At 36.6% G+C, this 21433-nt stretch overlaps 1 protein-coding gene and 2 pseudogenes across 1 annotated transcript; 2 read left to right on the plus strand and 1 right to left on the minus strand.

The window, feature by feature from the left end:
* Nucleotides 1-1028: 1028 nt before the first annotated feature.
* LOC148585325 (epoxide hydrolase 3 pseudogene) lies at nucleotides 1029-1530 on the minus strand (annotated as a pseudogene).
* Nucleotides 1531-3605: 2075 nt separating this feature from the next.
* On the plus strand, nucleotides 3606-6185 carry LOC148585326 (uncharacterized; annotated as a pseudogene).
* Nucleotides 6186-7923: 1738 nt separating this feature from the next.
* On the plus strand, nucleotides 7924-8695 carry LOC148585327 (uncharacterized). The gene is made up of 4 exons (XM_088516713.1): nucleotides 7924-7968; nucleotides 8061-8312; nucleotides 8415-8507; nucleotides 8582-8695. Exons 1-4 carry the CDS (start codon nucleotides 7924-7926, stop codon nucleotides 8693-8695), a joined length of 504 nt encoding a protein of 167 aa, XP_088372839.1.
* Nucleotides 8696-21433: the final 12738 nt, after the last annotated feature.

The raw sequence follows: 21433 nt of genomic DNA on the forward strand, positions 1-21433 counted from the left end.
GATCAAATTATCGATCAAACATCCGATCGATCCTACTAAATTAATTATATTGATCGTGATATGATCAAATGATCGATCAAGCATCCGATCACTCTTAATGAATTAGTTCGATTGATCGTGATATGATTAAATATTCGATCAAACATCCGATCGATCCTAATGAATTAGTTTGATTGATTGTGATATAATCAATTGATAGATCAAACTGGATACAATTAAAGGTTCAATCGAATACTCAATTGAACTGTAAGCTTTTTACATTATCTTAGTGCCTTAGTTATATTGATTTTATATTATTTTTGAATTTTGTAGTATTTTATAATTAATTATAAGATAAATATCAACTTAATGATCTTTATCATAAAAATTTATTAAACGGAAATTTTTAGTTAATATTATAATAATAAAAATATATTACAAGAGAAATTTAAAAAAAAAAAACCCTAAATAAATAAATAAATAAAAATTAAAAAATTGTAAGTATAATTTAAAAAAATAAAAAAAATAAAAAAAAATAATAATTAAGCTCATTAGCGGCGACTAAGGTCGCCGCTATTGAGTGCGCATAAAAACTTGGCGCCAGCTATTGGCGCGATTTCTTAAATTTTCAGACCTGTTTTCTTTGTTTTTTTCTTCTTTTTTTTTTCGATCAAAATCCCTCATCACTCATCAGTACTCTCTCACTCAGACCTCCCTCATCAGTACTCTCTCACTCTCACTCTCTCTCTCTCTCTCTCTCTCTCTCTCTCTCTCTCTCTCTCTCCGGCAGCTCTCTTTCCGGCGCAGCTCTCTCTCTCCGGCAGCTCTCTCTCCGGCGCACTCAACTCTCTCCGGTAGCTCGATCTCTCTCCGGCGTACCTCTCTCCGGTATGAGTTTCTCCTAAATGCTTGAAAACCTTAAATGCCTCTCAGTACTCAAATAGTATATATCCATGAATTGTGATTTGAAGAAATTAAAAAATGTGTACTGCCTCTGCTCTAGATCTGCTTCTCTTTCTATTTTTTCCCTACAGAATTGATTGTTTCCTTTAAATTGATTGTAAACTGTTTATTTCAGCAATAGCTCCCCGGTCAGTTCCCACCACAAATGCCTTCTCACATCACAAAAGCATAACAATCAATATTCCCTATAGAAATACCAGCAATTTTGCTGCAAAAAATTATTGAGGATCCGAATCACAGGAAACAAACACACACACACAAAACACACACACACACACACACACATATATATATATATATATATACCTGGTGTTCACCATAATGGTCAAGCAGGCCAATGAGATCACCAACAATATGCATACAAGTGTAGGAACTGGGGCTGATTGGGGAGTCAGAGCCGCCATAACCTCTCAAATCAGGTGCCACCACATGATACCCCTGGTTAGCCAAGTGGGTTATCTGGTGGCGCCAAGAAAACCAGGTTTCCGGGAAGCCATGAAGCAGTAGAACAAGTGGTCCGGTCCCTTGCTCTGCTATGTGCAACCATATCCCGTTGGTTTTGATCCTCTGCTGCTTCGTTTCACTCATGGTCTCCTCTCCTACCTAATTTTTCTAAAATTTGAGAGAGAAAGAGAGAGAGGCCTTGTCAATCATTCTATGGATAAGGATGCAGAAGTTGGTAAATACAAAGGAAAACGACATAGATGAGAAAGTTGACTTTCAACACATGGAATGATTCTATGGATAAGGACGCTTTGTGTTAAATTATTATATAATTACTGTACAAAATCAGGTTTTTAATACAGTCTCAAGAGAATAAAATTTAAAAATCATAGTAAAGATTAAGAATGAATTTTATTGCTTGGTGTGAACTAGATAGCCTAAAAATAATAAACCACAATCCCCTGCTGCTATCCGGAAACTAAAAACTGCCATATATACTGAGCCAAAGTGTGTTACTTAGCCTGATTCATACGTAAAGAATTGACATATAGGAGAATCGATTTGAAGTGTCTCCATATAATTCCTAAGAACATCTCCCACATCTGTGAGGTTCAAGATTACCAACGAAGTAACCTTATAGGTTGAGCTGCAAGCTTTAGCTTCAACCGATTTGCTCAACTTCTCAATCTACACCAAAAACATACCATAAATAATCTGAAAGTCTTATGCAGACAATAACTGAATACAAGATCACATACAATAAACTAGCAGCAATTGTTGAAAACCCCAGAATGTTTATCGCTTTATACCTTTCTTTCTTTGCAGGGAAATAAAAATAAATTAAAAAAAAAATCCATTTAATATACATTAAATATTTTACAAATTGTGATTCAAAGATTGTTATGACTGATAAGATGCTTTGACTTGCTCCATTGATCAATGACAGCACAATTTTATTATTCCTAGTTTGGTAGTACATCATTTTTTTTTTCTGTTTTGTTTAATCTTGACCCCCAATAATGTTCTTAATTATGTGCACATGGCACGTAGACAACAACAATTCGTTTACCAAGACATGATATCAAACCAGCCAAACAAAAGTATAAATTATTGTTAGGCTTCAATAATTTGGGCCACTACATTTATGACTTCTTGTTATAGTGGATAAAGATGCTCAAACACAAGCCAAAAACCACTACTTCAAAATCAACCTTTTTAATTTTTGAAAACCCATCTCATCAATTCACATCATGCCAAACTAATTATAGAACGTATTGGCAGGTTTATCTTAAACAAGTTTTATGGTAGCTATCAAATATATTAATAGTCTCTACAGTTAAAACAGACGTACATGTATTTAAGCCTTGTTTGGGAAGCAAGATTTTTCAACTCAAACTCAATTTTTTTTTTAAATTCATGTTTGGCAATTTTTTAAACTCAACTCAAAATTTTTTAACTTAACTCAAAAATTTTCAATCCAATTAATAAAAATTAAAAAAAATAAAATAAAAATAAATTTAGGGTGACCGAAATAAAGATTGAACAACCAAATTTTTTTTCTTTAAAAAAAGAAAAAGAAAAAAACATTTAATGAGCAAAAACTACTTTTGAAAAGTTTGGCAAAAACAATAACTTTGCAAAAAGTCAAGAGATATGTTATTGTGTGGTCATCGAGACACCATAAACGTGTATGGTGATCAACGCCATACACGCCAAAATGGATGAAAAGTTTGAGCAAAATGGATGAAAAGTTTGATTATAAAAAGGTCAAAAAAAAAAATTAAAAATTAAAACATGTAAACGTGTATGGTGATCAACGCCACAAAGATGTCAGTTTCATTGCAGAAACTAACATCTTTTTTAAGCCTCAATGAAGACAGAGGTAAAATTTATAGAATGAAACTATTTGTAATTATAAAATTACAAATATCCGTTTTATATGGGCTTTGTCCTTTAATATCAAACCATTCCATAAACTGCAAATTATATATATGTCACGCATGAAAGAAGATGACATCTTTTACAACTACAAATAAAAGATGTCAGTTTCTTGCACAAGATGACATCCAATGATTTAATGTCATAACCCTTATGTATCTTAGATGTTGGTAAATAGTTCCAAGTTGAATAATTTCATATTATAGAGGTAACGTTTATCTTCTCTAAACACGCTTGTGATTAAATGTAGGGAAAGAGTAACTTGTGATAGTGACATTGAGATGGATAAGAGTTGGATGCAAGAACCTATTCGATGTTCAGATCGATATCTAAAAGGACTTGAAGAATTCTTTACAATGGCACGTCCATGTGTGGATGTAAATGGTATTATGAGGTGTCCATGTCGTGATTGTGCAAATCGATATTTTCGTCATATTGAATTGGTGGAGAGTCACTTGTATCTACATGGAATTGATCGCACATACACTCGATGGATATTTCATGGGGAAGAAGATCCGGGTAATATAAACGTGACTGCCAACTTACACACTAATACAAATGCGAGGATAGAGGAGGTTGATGAGATCGAAGAATTGTTAGGCGATGTTCAAATGGGGACATTTTTGGAAGCCAACATAGGTGAATCCTCTACTAGTCGGGGTCCAGCAACTGACAATCACGAACATAGAACCGGTTTTGGTCGATTATGGGAAGATGGCATGGGTGAACTTTATCCAGGCTGTGATAAATTTACAAAAGTAGCTTTTATTTTGAAGATGCTTAATATAAAGACGATTTGCAACATAAGTAACAAGGCATTCGATATGATTATTAAGTTGACAAAGGAGGCCCTTCCTGATGGAGAGACTTTGCCATGCTCCTACCGAGCAGCAAAGCGATATTGCCGGGACTTGAGTTTTGGTTATGAGTCTATACATGCATGCCAGAATGATTGTGTGCTTTTTTGGATGGAACATGCTGATAAAGTACAATGCCCAACATGCAACACTTCAAGATGGAGTTGTGTTAAGGGTAGCGGCAAGAAAATTTCTCAAAAGGTCTTGCGGTATTTCCCAATAAAACCGAGGTTGCAACGATTGTTCATGTCGAAAGATATGGCCAAAAATATGAGGTGGCACAAAGATGAACGAAAAGATGACGGCAACACTCTAGGACACCCAGCCGATGGTCTTGCATGGAAAGAGTTTGATAAAGAACATGAATGGTTTGCTCGTGATTCCCGCAACGTGCGACTTGGTTTGGCAAGTGATGGTTTCAACCCATTTGGTAATATGAGTACCACATATAACATATGGCCAGTAGTATTAATGCCGTACAATTTACCTCCATGGATGTGTATGAAGGATCCAAATATGATATTGTCCTTAATTATCCCTGGTCGCACTGCACCTGGAAACGACATTGATGTGTATTTGCGGCCTTTAGTTGATGATTTGCATGAATTATGGAATGAAGGTGTAACCACTTATGATTCTTTGACTAAAGAGACATTTCAGTTGCATGTAGCGTTACTATGGACCATCAATGATTTTCCCGCGTATGGAAACTTGTCTGGTTATTCTACGAAGGGAAAACTGGCATGTCCGGTATGTAACAAGGATACAATGTCTTATAGGTTGAAGTATGGGTCTAAAGAGTGTTGCATGTGTCATCGTAGGTGGCTTCCTCAAGACCATGTGTGGCGACAAGAAAAAGAATTGTTCGATGGTACAGAGGAGCATAGATTGGAACCTGAAGAAATGTCCAGAGATCAACTGTTGCAACAACTAATACATGTTGAACATGTGCAGTTTGGGAAACATATTGGGAACAAGAGAAAGCATCGCACAAGTGATGGTGATATAAATGTGTCGAATTGGAGGAAGAAAAGTATTTTCTTTAAGTTGCCTTATTGGTCAACATTGAAATTACGACACAATTTAGATGTCATGCACATTGAGAAGAACATATGTGATAGTATCTTGGGTACATTGATGAATATTCCTGGGAAGACAAAGGACACAGCCAACGCACGAAGAGATTTACGTGAGATGGGTATACGTAAAGAATTACACTTGCAGACAAATGGTGCAACCACCAAGATGCCAGTTGCGGCGTACACTTTGACAAGAGATGAGAAGAACCAGTTATGTGAGTGGCTGAAATGTGTAAAATTTCCTGATGGGTATGCGTCTAACATTGGTTGATGTGTGAACAAGCTTCCTGGCAGGATATCGGGAATGAAAAGCCATGATTGTCATGTTTTCTTACAGCGCTTACTTCCTGTTGCGATCCGTGGAAAATTAACGCCTGAAATAGAAAAAACATTGATTGAGATGAGTAATTTTTTTACGCAGTTGTGTGCACGGACATTAAAAGTAGATATCTTGAAGCAAATGAAGGTCGACATTGTTGTGATTCTATGCAAGATGGAACAAATATTTCCACCAGCATTTTTTGATGTTATGGTCCATCTAGCAGTTCATTTACCTCGAGAGGCTGAGCTTGGGGGACCGGTACAAAACCGTTGGATGTATCCAATGGAAAGGACACTTGGTAAACATAAGAGGAAGGTGCGAAACAAAGCGCGACCGGAGGCTTCAATTGCTGAGGCTTATTTAGTTGATGAGTGTTTGACGTTTTGCTCCATGTATCTTCGTGGGATTGAGACAAGATGGAGCCGTGAAGAGCGAAATGCTGACGGCTGTATGGAAGAAACGGAACAAGGCCTCGATGTGTTCTTTCAGCGAGTTCGACCATTGGGTGCGGCAAAATATATGACACTTGATGAGAACATTTTTGCGAGGGCTCGATGGTATGTACTTAGCAATTGTAAGGAAACAGCTTCATACTTGCAGTAAGTGTATAATTGTGGGTTCCTTATCCGATTCTCTTTTGTTTAATCATGACACTAGATGATTACTAACGACATACACTTGTCTACGCAGTGAACACTATCAGATGATCGAACGGGGAGGTGGCCATGACATTGAGAAGAAGCATGAGGCCACATTTGAGCGCTGGTTTCGAGATAATATATACAGTGGTGGGCGTAATGCAGAAAATGTCCCAGAACAATTATATCATCTTTCACTCGGGCCTGATCGTCAAGTTAGATCGTATAGAGGTTGCATTGTGAATGGGGTTAGGTTCCACACAAAAGAATGTGCAGAAACTCGTACTACCCAGAGTAGTGGTATTGTTGTGAAAGGTGGGTACAACACGTCAGACGATGAGTACTATGGTGAGTTGAAGAGCATTTTTGAGTTATGTTACCCTGGCTGAAATCGGGTGTATCTATTTGAGTGCGATTGGTGGGACACTGGGAGTAATACGCGGGGAATAAGAAAGGAACAAGGTTTTACAATTGTGAATACCTCTCGTAAATGGTATGAGTCCGACCCGTTCATATTAGCATGCCAAGCTGCGCAAGTGTTTTACTTGAGTGATCCTAAATTGGGTGGCAGTTGGAAAGTAGCACAGACGCTGACCAATAGAAACACATACTATAATCCAACAGTGGTAGGGGAAGATAATGAGAATGGTGACCAAGGAACCAACAATGAGGTATACCAGGAAAATGAATGTGTTGGGGGTAATATTGCAATTGTTGAAAACTCTACTATGTTACGTAGAGATGATTCGACAATACCTATTGACGAATTATATGTGCAACTTGATGCAAGCATGTTCATTGACGATAACCCTTCGATTGAGGAGCACAATACTAACTCCGATAGTGAAGAAGAGTTAAGTAGTAACTATGACACAGAATCTGAGCACACAGAGAACTCTGAACACGAACAGTCATCCTCAAGCAACAATGATACAGACTATGATACAGAATGATCAAGTTGGAATTGGATTAACAAATTGTATGATGTGTTGCTACTCATATTTTATTTTTAGTTTTTCTTTTTCTACATATTGACCACTTATGTGCAATTAACTAAATTAAGTATATGAACAATTTTTTTTGTCCAAACCATATAGCATGCAATATTATGGTTATATGACTGATCCACATTTATTTTGTGTTGTTTGCAGATCTATCAGAACAACTACAAATGGTGATAGGGCAAAGCCAAGGGCGTGGCCGAGTCCAAGGTCGTGGTCAACTCCGAGGTCAAGGCCGAGGCCTGTGTCATGTTGAGGATCGTGATAGGCCGACTCTCGTTGATGTTGATGACGATATGGACATGCCATCACCGGTGACCCTCGATTCGGCGGAGGGCCATAGCCATTCTTCCCATGAGCGGTCTAATGACATACCCTCATCGGGAGTTGCACCCACTGCAAGCTGTAAGTGAATATAAAATCTTTTTCTTATTAGTTTGTTGCATACACTGTGCGAACTTCTTTTCCAGATACAACTAACTATGTTTTCATATTTTGATTAATAGCTAGCACGTCTGTTAGACGGCCAAGGGGTCAGAACAAGAATTCCAAGGTTAATGATATGATAGATAAGGATGGTCCGCTCAATTTGGAATTCAAGGATGAGTATGTCGTACCTGTGGGCGACAATTCCGGGGCGTGGTCGAGGATAATTCTAAGATTGTCCTCGATCATTGCGACCTCCATTATCAGAGTTGGACCATGGTCCCAGATGAAATGGTGAAAAGATTGGAAGAACGAGTGAAGGTATAAATCTCATTGTGTATGTGTATTATGTCACTTGCTACAAATAATGTGACAAACTTTTGACCATTGTTTTCGTAATTACTATGTCTCAGGGTACATTCGTTTTGGATACGGAGCTACAGAAGCACAAGGATGCCTTAAAGCATCAACTAGGTAAGGCCTATAATAGGAAACACTCCGCATTGCACCTCAAGAACTACCAAATTTATTTCAAAAATGTGGATAGAGATGATTTAGTAGCAGTGGCCAATGCTCAAGCCGAGGCGAGGGCCAATGTTCCAACTGGTATTTCTCCGGAACAATGGCCTGCTATATGTGATTCATTCGAAGTTGATATATGGAAGGTAAACACATCTTATTCAAATAGATAGTCAATTATTATTTCTAAGATTTGTATTCAGCTATAAAAAATGAAATTAATATGTTTTTTGATTGAATTTTTGTAGAAAAAATCTGAGCGAAATAAGAAAAACAGAGCAAAGATGGAAACAAATCATACCGCTGGCAGCACGACGTTCGTCAATATCATTCACAAGAAGGTAAGAATATATAGTGTTAGGCTTTTATAGTAATGTTCTTCAGTGTAACAGTTAATTATGTGTATTATGTGCAGGCAAAGAAAACTAATGCCGCACCCAATCCGATAGAAATATACAAGGACACGCACACTAACAAGGATGGGATATTTGTGAGTGAGTACGCTGAGAGTAAATATGTAAGTGAATGAAATGGGTACTCATGATGAATATGTCTAATGAACTTGCATGGCTTATTTAGTTGAGGTTTATATGGATTGTGCAGAATGAAATGGAATCAATAGGAGCAAACTTCGACAACACTAATGCCAGCCAAGAAGACATTTTCTTAAAGGTGCTAGGTGGACACCGCTCAGGACATGTCAGAGGAAAAGGTTGTGGTGCCAAACCTACCAAGTCAAATTCCTCATGCAACCAACAAAACCATGATGAATGCTTGGCTAAACAGCTAGAAACCGAAGAGAAACTAGCTGCTATGGAGGCATCATTTCAGGCCGAAATTAGGGAGTCAAAAGCATCACAAATTGCTATGGAGGCAACATTTCAGGCCGAAATTAAGGAGTCAAAAGCATCACAAGCTGCTATGGAGGCAGCATTTCAGGCCCAAATTAAGGAGTCAAAAGCATCTCAAGCTGCTATGCAAGCACAAATGGAAATGCTGCTAAAACATATAGGAGGGTAAAAGAATCTTGCCTACAACTTTTTTATTTTTTTATTTCACACACATATCAAGTAATTGTTAGAAAGATCATTGATTATGATATGAATTCTATTATTCCTAGGATTGGAGGGAGCTCTTATGGATCTCAAGCAAGCGGAAGCAACATTTGAAAGAGTTTTTGTTGTATTTAGTTTAAGACTTTGTTTTAATATTATTAAGATTTGTATTATAGGGTAAGAACTTTAAATAGTTTGAATGTTTAAGAACTTGGAGAGTGCTTTAGTTGTACTTTGTTGAAGAAGTTTTAAAATTACAAAGATTATAACAAATTTGGTTTGTGTTAGAAGGTAAGAACTTCAAACAGTTTTTTTGTTTAAGAACTTTGAGTTAGTGAACCTCTCTTGACATGTTTATCAAGTTGAGTAAACAATGCAAGAGAGTAATATTATATAACAATATTTCATTTTTAAGTGTATACAGGATGACATGAGTGGAAGATGTGCAAGGAGTTGTGGCGCTAAAGGACTCAAATAACAATGGGTAAGATATTTCAATCCCATTGTCATTCACTTGTTGGTGGGAAGTTAATTCCATTTAATACAAGTATATAACACTATTTTCTTTTTTTAGTGTATGTAGAATGGCTGGAGAGAAAGATAGGCAAGAAATTGTTGCACTAAAGGACTCAATTGATGGTAAGTTATTTCAAACCTATTGTCACTCACTTGTTGGTGGAAGTACTGTGAAATGTAGCGAGCGGGAGGCTTGCATGGAGTTATAAGGATGAGTAAAATGTGAATTGGAGTGTTTGGTTTTTGATTATATTTGTTTGTTGGTTTGCGTTTGTGACCTCATTAATCATATAAGCTTATGTTTGTGTTTGATTGTGGTAATTAAGGCCGACGATCTTTTTTTGTCTTACGTTATTTGTTTCAGGAAAAAAGAATTGCTTTTAGTCTTAGTTAATTCTTTTTTTTTTTTTTTTTTTTTAGTTTCTTCATATGAATGTTTGTTTCAGATCAGTGAGCTATACCCAGTTTGTAGTTAGATCTAACAACTAGTTTGACACCCCAAGAAGGTCTCATTTGGATGGTTTTTTTTTTTAAATTTTTGTTTGTTTTCTGGTGAATTTTATTTTCAACATTTGTTTGTTCCACCGTTATGTGAGTTGCTCTTCTTTTTATAAGAATTTGCAAGCATGTAAATAGCAAATACTAGAAGCATTTGAATAAAAGATAGTGTTATTCCTTTGCTTGATGAGATGAAGTCCTTTATTTTTTTTTGGACATAGTTTGTGCTCATAGGTGAGGACTCAAACCCTTCAATATATGTAAGGTTTGTTGCTCTTAGGGTCCACAATTCAAAGGCAAGCCTTGGATTGGGTGGTTTAGTTTGATTGACTTAGCATGAGTTTACTTTTGATTATAACCTCATTATCCGAACGTCCCCAACATGTCATTATTTTGTGTTGTTGTTTCCCTCTTTTCACTTTTTGTTTCATGATAAGAAGTGAATCCTTGAATCCACTTGTCCTTCCATATGCAATGCTTGCACCAACTTGTTTTAATGGTTTAGCTATTATTCATTTGCTTGATGAGATGAAGTCCTTTATTTTTTTTGGACATAGTTTGTGCTCATAGGTGAGGACTCAAACCCTTCAATATATGTAAGGTTTGTTGCTCTTAGGGTCCACAATTCAAAGGCAAGCCTTGGATTGGGTGGTTTAGTTTGATTGATTTGGCATGAGTTTACTTTTGATTATAACCTTATTGTCCGGACGTCCCCAACATGTCATTATTTTGTGTTGTTGTTTCCCTCTTTTCACTTTTTTTTCATGATAAGAAGTGAATCCTTGAATCCACTTGTCTTTCCATATGCAATGCTTGCACCAACTTGTTTTAATGGTTTACCTATTATTCCTTTGCTTGATGAGATGAAGTCCTTTATTATTTTTTGGACATAGTTTGTGCTCATAGGTGAGGACTCAAACCCTTCAATATATGTAAGGTTTGTTGCTCTTAGGGTCCACAATTCAAAGGCAAGCCTTGGATTGGGTGGTTTAGTTTGATTGACTTGGCATGAGTTTACTTTTGATTATAACCTTATTGTCCGGACGTCCCCGACATGTCATTATTTTGTGTTGTTGTTTCCCTCTTTCACTTTTTGTTTCATGATAAGAAGTGAATCCTTGAATCCACTTGTCCTTCCATATGCAATGCTTGCACCAACTTGTTTTAATGGTTTACCTATTATTCCTTTGCTTGATGAGATGAAGTCCTTTATTATTTTTTGGACATAGTTTGTGCTCATAGGTGAGGACTCAAACCCTTCAATATATGTAAGGTTTGTTGCTCTTAGGGTCCACAATTCAAAGGCAAGCCTTGGATTGGGTGGTTTAGTTTGATTGACTTGGCATGAGTTTACTTTTGATTATAACCTTATTGTCCGGACGTCCCCAACATGTCATTATTTTGTGTTGTTGTTTCCCTCTTTTCACTTTTTGTTTCATGATAAGAAGTTAATCCTTCAATCCACTTGTCCTTCCATATGCAATGCTTGCACCAACTTGTTTTAATGGTTTAGCTATTATTCATTTGCTTGATGAGATGAAGTCCTTTATTTTTTTTTGGACATAGTTTGTGCTCATAGGTGAGGACTCAAATCCTTCAATATATGTAAGGTTTGTTGCTCTTAGGGTCCACAATTCAAAGGCAAGCCTTGGATTGGGTGGTTTAGTTTGATTGACTTGGCATGAGTTTACTTTTGATTATAACCTTATTGTCCGGACGTCCCCAACATGTCATTATTTTGTGTTGTTGTTTCCCTCTTTCACTTTTTGTTTCATGATAAGAAGTGAATCCTTGAATCCACTTGTCCTTCCATATGCAATGCTTGCACCAACTTGTTTTAATGGTTTAGCTATTATTCCTTTGCTTGATGAGATGAAGTCCTTTATTATTTTTTGGACATAGTTTGTGCTCATAGGTGAGGACTCAAACCCTTCAATATATGTAAGGTTTGTTGCTCTTAGGGTCCACAATTCAAAGGCAAGCCTTGGATTGGGTGGTTTAGTTTGATTGACTTGGCATGAGTTTACTTTTGATTATAACCTTATTGTCCGGACGTCCCCAACATGTCATTATTTTGTGTTGTTGTTTCCCTCTTTTCACTTTTTGTTTCATGATAAGAAGTGAATCCTTCAATCCACTTGTCCTTCCATATGCAATGCTTGCACCAACTTGTTTTAATGGTTTAGCTATTATTCCTTTGCTTGATGAGATGAAGTCCTTTATTTTTTTTTGGACATAGTTTGTGCTCATAGGTGAGGACTCAAACCCTTCAATATATGTAAGGTTTGTTGCTCTTAGAGTCCACAATTCAAAGGCAAGCCTTGGATTAGGTGGTTTAGTTTGATTGACTTGGCATGAGTTTACTTTTGATTATAACCTTATTGTCCAAACGTCCCAACATGTCATTATTTTGTGTTGTTGTTTCCCTCTTTTCACTTTTTGTTTCATGATAAGAAGTGAATCCTTGAATCCACTTGTCCTTTCATATATATGCAATGCTTGCACCGATTAACTTTAGTTATCTCGAGCGATTTGACTATAAATAGGTCGACCCTAAAGAGTCGGTAGTAAATCAAAAAAAAAATTAAAAATTAAAATAGATGACTAATAGCGTCCACGCTAAGTGGACGCTGAAGATACCTCATTAGGGTCGACTTTTATCGACCCTAAAGAGTCGGTAGTAAATCAAAAAATAAATAAAAAATTAAAATAGATGACTAATAGCGTCCACTCTAAGTGGACGCTGAAGATACCTCATTAGCGTCGACTTTAAAAGTCGACCCTAATGCTTATGTATTAGGGTCGACTTTTATCGACCCTAAAGAGTCGGTAGTAAATCAAAAAAAAAAATTAAAAATTAAAATAGATGACTAATAGCGTCCACTCTAAGTGGACGCTGAAGATACCTCATTAGCGTCGACTTTAAAAGTTGACCCTAATGCTTATGTATTAGGGTCGACTTTTATCGACCCTAAAGAGTCGGTAGTAAATCAAAAAAAAATTAAAAATTAAAATAGATGACGAATAGCGTCCACTCTATGTGGACGCTGAAGATACCTCATTAGGGTCGACTTTGAAAGTCGACCCTAATGCTTATGTATTAGGGTCGACAAAAGTCGACCCTAAAGAGTCGGTAGTAAATCAAAAAAATAAATAAAAAATTAAAATAGATGACTAATAGCGTCCACTCTAAGTGGACGCTGAAGATACCTCATTAGCGTCGACTTTAAAAGTCGACCCTAATGCTTATGTATTAGGGTCGACTTTTATCGACCCTAAAGAGTCGGTAGTAAATCAAAAAAAAAATTTAAAAAAAAAATAGATGACCAATAGCGTCCACTCTAAGTGGACGCTGAAGATACCTCATTAGGGTCGACTTTTTAATGCTTATGTATTAGGGTCGACAAAAGTCGACCCTAAAGAGTCGGTAGTAAATCAAAAAAAAAAAAAAAAAAATCTGTTATTGCGATCGATCGCACCTTGGGTGCGATCGATCGTAATAACAGAATGTTGAAATCCAATATTATTCAATTACTGCGATCGATCGTAACCATGGTGCGACCGATCGCAATAACAGAAAGTTGGATTTCAACATTCTGTTACTGCGATCGATCGCACACAAGGTACGATCGATCGCAGTAACAGAATGTTGGAATCCAACTTTCTGTTATTGCGATCGGTCGCACACAAGGTGCGATCGATCGCAGTAACAGAATGTTGAAATCCAACTTTCTGTTATTGCAATCGGTCGCACCCATGCAGAAAGACTCAAATATATATATATATTTTATTGCTGCCCAATAACGTCTACTAAAATTGTGTATATATATATCACTGCATTATTTAAAATTTTTAAATAAAGTGACACAATATGCACCGTCGATTCCATCCTCCTAAAGAAAGATTTTAAATTGTATATATTTGCCATTTGGTTAGTTGTTACATTTGGACTAAATTGAAGAGTTAATTCTCATTTCATAATTCATATTAAATTTTACAGATCTAATAGTGTATATATATTATATGATGAATATATTGATACCTTGTGGAAAGATTTTACACTGTTAAATATAACAAAATAAAATCTAAACCGTAAAATAATTCATCTCAGTTTTAAGTGAAAATATATTGATACCTTGCAATTCAAAAACTGGCCATGTGCAAATACGGGGTCATTCCCATAAGAAAACACAAAAGCAAGTCAAAAGAAACAAAACTAAAGACAAATAAAAAGATTAACTTAAAACATATTGAACAAAATAAAAAGGGTAAACTATGGGGTGCCTCCCATGAGCGCTAAGTTTAATGTCTTCAGCCAGACGATAGTCCCTGCTTACTGTTGTCTAGAAGATGATGCTCCTGCAGATGGTGGTGGCAACCGGTTGACAATGGACTGCATCAATTCTTCTAAGGCGCCTAGGCGTTTGTCCATCAATTCGTTATTTTTCCGAGCCTCCTTTCTTTGGCCAGCCAACTCTCTCCGAAGGCCCGCTATTTCTTCACTAAGTGAGCGGTTTCGTGCTTCACGAAAAATTCTCGGGGCCTCCTCCTCAGCTGTCTCTGAATCAACTATAGGTTCATCTTCGGCCATTGGCTCGGCCTCATACTCTTCCGCACCAGCTGCTGGTGCTGGAGCTACCTGGGGCATGTGGGAGAGGCTCTTGTTCCATTGGCGAATGCCAAATATGGGAGTAGTAGTGACTGGGTCATCAGCTGCGGTACCCTTGACGCCTTTCTTCCGGAGGATGTAGGAGATTAAGTATGGGAAAGGCAACCCCCATGAATGTGTGGACCCCGCTCCTCCAACGTGCACCCCATTCCAAAATTTGTAAATTTGCCTCCAAATTATGTCGGGAATGGAGTACCAAGCACCTTTATGGAAGGCGTAGAGTGCTTGAAGAAATTGATCCCGCCTCTGACTTTTGTGCCCCAAGGGAAAAGCATTACGGTGTAATACGGAGTCCACAAACCAAAGCCGTTGAAGTAGCTTGGATCGGCTGGCGGCATTATGGTGGGCATCGGCATATATCCCTTCGCACATGTCGTCAATAATTTCCGCCACGTAGAAGCTGTCCGGTTGGTCAGCAAGTTGTGCGGCTTCTGGAGGTTGCTCATCATTGCATTGAAGGGCAGCAGCAATGTCGGCCCGTGTTATGTCAATAGCTTTGCCTTGCACTTTCGAAGAGAGGGCAGCTATCTTCCTGCAGTCATGAGATAGGTGGACATAAAACTCGATCACCAATTTTCTGTAAGCAGTGGGGGTGACCGGCTTGAAAAGCTTCTTTAGCTCCCGTCGCTTGAACTCGGCGACCGCCCATTGAGTCCCCTCAAGATTTTCAAAGTCTTCGCGAATGGCGAAAGTGGTCTCAAATAGCAGCTCCCGTTCCTCAAAAGTGGGCGGGGGAGAAATGGCTCGGGTATCAGACCCTCGGGAGGACGAAGCTCGAGTTCTTGGCATGATGAGCTTGATTGGGGACTTTTGTCGAACACCTGGCGTGCACTAGAGATAGGCAAAATTGCAAAACAACACAACTTCGCTCAAAACCCCCTGCAAAAACATCCAAATCCAACCACAACAAAGCAATGTGGGTGGATGAACACCCACAATTGCAGAAATATGAGAAAAAAAAAATAATTCAAAAGTGCTCGTGGTTGGGGTGTTGATGGGAATGGGGAATGGGGTGTAAAGTAGAGGTGGTGAAAAGTACCTGGTATGGTTGCCGGAGAAGACAACCGTGTGGTGGTTGTGTGGTAGAAGTGATTAAAAATGGTGGACGAGTGGTTGTGCCGGAGGTGCGTGGGTGCCTTAGAGAGGTGTACGGCGCAAGGGGGGAAGAAAATTTTATGGGGGGTGGGGAGAAAGTGACCTAAAATAGGTCACGTGGTGTGCTGTCCGAGTGCAATCGATCGCACACATAGTGCGATCGATCGCACTCGGCCAAGGATGTGTGTGTTGATTCTGTGATTGCGATCGATCGCAATCACAGAATCACCATACATATATATATATATATATATATATATTTTATGCAATTATTATTTTTTTTAATTTTTATTGCATAATGTACAACAACTTCGATCATGATATGATCAAATGATTGATCAAACTTGAAACAATTGAAATTGAATGTTTGATTAGACATCCAATTGGTCCAACCTAGTGCATTCGTTTGATCGATCGTGATAACATCAAATAATCGAACAAAATTCAAACAAATTAAATGTTCGATCGAACATTGAATTGAACTCTAAGCATTTTCCATTATATTAGTGCATTACTTAAATTGATCGGGATACAATCAATAAAACTTGACATGATTGAAGGTTCAATCAAACATCTGCTAAAATCAATTCCGATCGATACTATTACATATTAGTTCGATTGATCGCGATATGATTAAATGATCGATCAAACATCCGATCGATCCTAATGAATTAGTTCGATTGATTGCGATATGATTAAATGATCGATCAAACATCCGATCGATCCTAATGAATTAGTTCGATTGATCGCGATATGATTAAATGATTGATCAAACATCCGATCGATCCTAATGAATTAGTTCGATTGATCGCGATAGGATCAATCGTTCGATCAAACATCCGATCGATCATAATGAATTAGTTCGATTGATCGTGATATGATTAAATGATCGATCAAACATCCGATCGATCCTAATGAATTAGTTCGATTGATCGCACAAATATCCTATTAGTGTTATAATTTATTTACTTCATTTTTGATCGATCAAACATCCGATCCGATCGATCCTAATAAACATACAAATTAGTGTCATATTTATTTACTTCATTTTTTATTCTTTTTCACTTCTCTCATTCTATAATTCTAGTGCAATTTTTTCTTTTCTTTTTGAATTTCCCTTTATTGACAAATCAGGGCATCTGTCTCCAACACTAATCTAATCTTCAACTGTCCACGTATCAGGCCATTTTTTTTTTTTTAACAAAAATTTAAAAACAATAACAAAATATCTCAATATATAAAATACTAAAAACTACTTTTAATTTTATATTATATTACAACCAAAGCAAAAAAATAAAACACACACACACACATTTTAAAAAATATTAAAATTTAGAGCATCTCCAGTAATATTTTTAAACTAGCTTTTTAGTTAAATTTAGTTATTTTGTTAACTTTTCTTGCTCCAATAGACACTGTAAAATAGAAGATTTTCCTATTACTGCTACAATGAACTTTCAAGAGCATCTTCAGCAGTAAGATGTATTCTACCTAGTCAAAGCACAATTCTATATTTTAGCTACTCATTTTTTAATACCAACTCCATATTCTTTGTTTTATTAAATATTATTTTTTAATCTTTTTTTTTTTTTTTGATTCGGGATTGCTTTTGCATCATCTTGTAAATTGCAATAGAATTGATTCACGTAGGATATCCGTGTGTTATTTTTATTAAATGTTTTTTGGAATAAATAATAAATAATTAATCATTGTAGTTTACCTAAATTACAAATTTCTTCATATCGTATTAAAGTAAAATTAAAGGTACAAAATTTGACTTCAGGGAATAAACTGTTTATTTTTTTAAAATATCTAAAGAACCGTACATTTGATTTTACTTTGTTAAAAGAATATGGGTATTATAAAAATATAACAAAATAAGTAGACTTTTTGATACAATTTGATAGTTTGACAGGCTACTGTAGTTTGGAGGATTTTTATTTATATTTTTCTCTTTTATTTTTTTTTTGTAAATAAAATACCCCAAATATTTAGCTGCACAAAAAAGTTTACCAATAGCTTTTTTGTGAACTAAATTTTCACAAAAAAATTTCAGAACTAAAATTGGCGGGGGTTCTAAAATTTTGGGAACTAAATTTTCACCAACCTAAAGACCTCCCGCCATTCGTCTCTCACTCTCACTCTCACTCTCACGCTGTCTCTCACTCTCACTCTCTCACTCTCTCGAGCTCACTCTCACTCTCTCCCTCCCTCTCTCTCGAGCTCTCTCTCTCTCTCACTCACTCCACGCAAGTTTCTCTCTCTCCGGCAGCTGTTTCCGGCGCACCTCTCTCACTGCCAGCTCTCACTCCAGCGAACTTAACGCTCTCTTGTAGCTCTCTCAGGTATGAGTTTCTCCTAAACCCTTGCAAACCTTAAATGCCTCTCAATCACTCAAATAGTATCCATGAATTGTGATTTGAAGAAATGGGTAAAGAAAAGGGGCAAGAATGGGTAAAGAAAGCGTGAATTCTTATAAATTCAAACTCTAATAGCTCAAGAATGAGTAAATAATGAATTAGTTTCACAATATTTCTTTACCCATTCTCAAATGAATTACTTTCACAATATTGCTTCATTTCTCATGAAATTGCTTGTAAATTCAAACTCTAATAGCTCAAGAATGGGTAAATAATGAATTAGTTTCACAATATTTCTTTACCCATTCTCAAATGAATTAGTTTCACAATATTGCTTCATTTCTCATGAAATTGCTTGTTCCAATGAAATTGCTTCAATTCTCATTATCCCACAGCCTGGGAGCTTAGGATCTGAAAAGAAGCTCTATATGCAATTTATTTCTTATAATTATACTTAGCATCCAAAGGCTACTCTTGATTAAAGCTAAAGGTTTTAAGATACACTTTGTGGTGCTAAACAAAAATCATCAAACATATATGAGAAAAATGTCAGAGCTTTGTTACAAAAAATATTATGCTTGTAGAATTAGAACATATATGTAGTTATCCTACAGGGCAAACATGACAAAGTGTGATTAGTTATCAACAAATATAACTTGGTTGAGAAAATACCTGCACTAAAAAACTAGGTGCTGTTATGAATCCCAGTTTGCTGAGCTCCATAGATGCATCATACTGCCAATTAGTCAATGGGACAAATGGTTAGTGTTTTTCCTAACAAAGAAATAGACAATTCTGACATAATTAACATTAAACAGTATACTAAAGAGACATGAAGATGAGTTTTGTACAGAGCATCCATTGCATGTAAAACAATGATAATTTTGCTGGACTTTATATATCTGAGATTCTTCTCAATTAGGAAACAGGGTCCATGCTGTTAGTTTAGGTTATGTAAAATAATTAATGTAAATTCATAACTTCCATCATTAAAAAAATGAAAATACGAAGATACAAGAGGTTTGTTTATTCAGCTTCATTCCTGGCCAAGTGCATCCCAAAATAAACACTCAAGCCACCTTATAAGCTTATACCTGGTTTCTAACACATGCAGCTTGCAAGTATAATCTTGGAAACCAATGTTACAAGAAACCTACCTAATGAGGCCAAATGACATCATCATGCCTCAAGATGGTGTAAAAATATATATATAGAGGTTCTAGATGAAGTCTTCCAATTAAATGTCCTACATGTCATGTTAGAATTGGCTCCCTTCAATGAAGCTAGCAACTTTAAGGTCCTCTAAATGTCTGGTGTATAAGAGCATATGAACTGAAAAAAAAAAAAAAAAAAAAAATATGCATCCATTTTACTTAGATCCTATCAATCCATAACCCCTTCAAAAGTCATAAAGAAAAAAAAAATACTGATATGTATTTGTGCTTGTATATTTGAGATGTTAAGGGCTGTAATATACTACACCTGAATGCCACCATCTTCACCAAATTTACCATGTATAACTGGTAAATTTGTGTCTACAGAAGCAGGAAGATGTTCTGCAAACGCCTATCTGCGATCGATCGCATCAGGCCTGCAATCGATCGCAGAGTACTCTGATTCTCAGTTTGAGCTTCTGATCCTGCGATCGATCGCAGTTTGCTCTGATTCCCACCTTGAGCTTCTGGTACTGCGATCGATCGCACGTGACCGCGCTCGATCCCCTAAGGACAAGCTTTAACATATATAAACACATATAATCTTTTGTGGTTCCATTAAACTTCTCTTCTTCTCTTGTTGTTGTATTAAACCTTGCTTCTTCTCTTATTATTACTTTTAGATTAGTATTAAGTCTTATTCTTAGATTACTATTATGTTATTAATTTTCTACTTCACATCTACTTCTGTTATCAAAGTTGGTATGAATTATAATTGTATTGTCTTTTCTATTTAAGTTCAATAAGGAAGCAGCACATTAAACTTGAAACAAGACAACATTCTATAATAAATATCAAACCTAACAACAATACTAAAAAAATGTAAAACTGTCATTGAGCTAAACTAGTAAATAAATTACAAATAGAAATTTGTTCTAAACTAGTAACCCACTTCTAGAATTCTCTCATTACCCATGCTCCTTTTAAACTTTCCCTCCCTTAATATTTGAGAACAGACCTCCCATTTAATTCTATTAATTCAATTCTTAAGAATCTGATCTTCTAATTCCCTTGTGTGCGTACATGTACGTAACGAATAACCTTTAATAGGGACATCAATATGGATAGGAGTTGGATGCGGGAAAGTACTCGATGTTCAGAGCGATTTCAAAAAGGTGTGGAAGAATTCATGGGAATGGCAGTTAAATCAGTTGATTCACGTGATATGACAAAGTGTCCATGCCGTGATTGTGCAAATCGATATTATTCTCATATTAGCGAGGTGAAGGGTCACTTGTATATGAATGGATTTACTCCGACATACACTAGATGGATATTTCACGGGGAAGAAGATCATTTTAGGGAAAACACTTCTACAAACATGCACACACATACAAGTGAAATGATGGAGGAGGTTGATGCAGTTGAAGAATTGTTAGACGATGTATGTATGGGGACATTTGTTGATGCTAACATCGGAGAATCCTCTACTTCACAGGGCCCCACAACTGATAATCACGAACAAACAAGCTCCTTCTACCAATTTTGGGAAGATGGTTTACGAGAACTTTATCCAGGCTGCAAGAAATTTACACAAATTGCTTTTATACTGAAGATGCTTCATATAAAGGTGTTCTGCAACATGAGTAACAAGGCGTTTGATATGATGATTGACTTGATAAAGACGGTCCTCCCAGATGGAGAGACATTGCCACGCTCGTATAGAGAAGCAATACAGTTTAGGCGACACTTGGGATTCGGTTACGATAAGATACATGCATGCAAGAATGGTTGTGTGCTTTTTTGGAAAGAACATGCAGACAAAGTGGTATGCCCAAAGTGCAACAATTCAAGATGGATTGATGGCAAAGGCAGAAAAAGTAATATTCCTCAAAAGGTCTTACGGTATTTCCCAATAAA

This window comes from Corylus avellana, chromosome 5, assembly GCF_965113065.1.
Source record: "Corylus avellana chromosome 5, dhCorAvel1.hap1.2, whole genome shotgun sequence".
Classification (NCBI taxonomy): Eukaryota; Viridiplantae; Streptophyta; class Magnoliopsida; order Fagales; family Betulaceae; genus Corylus; species Corylus avellana.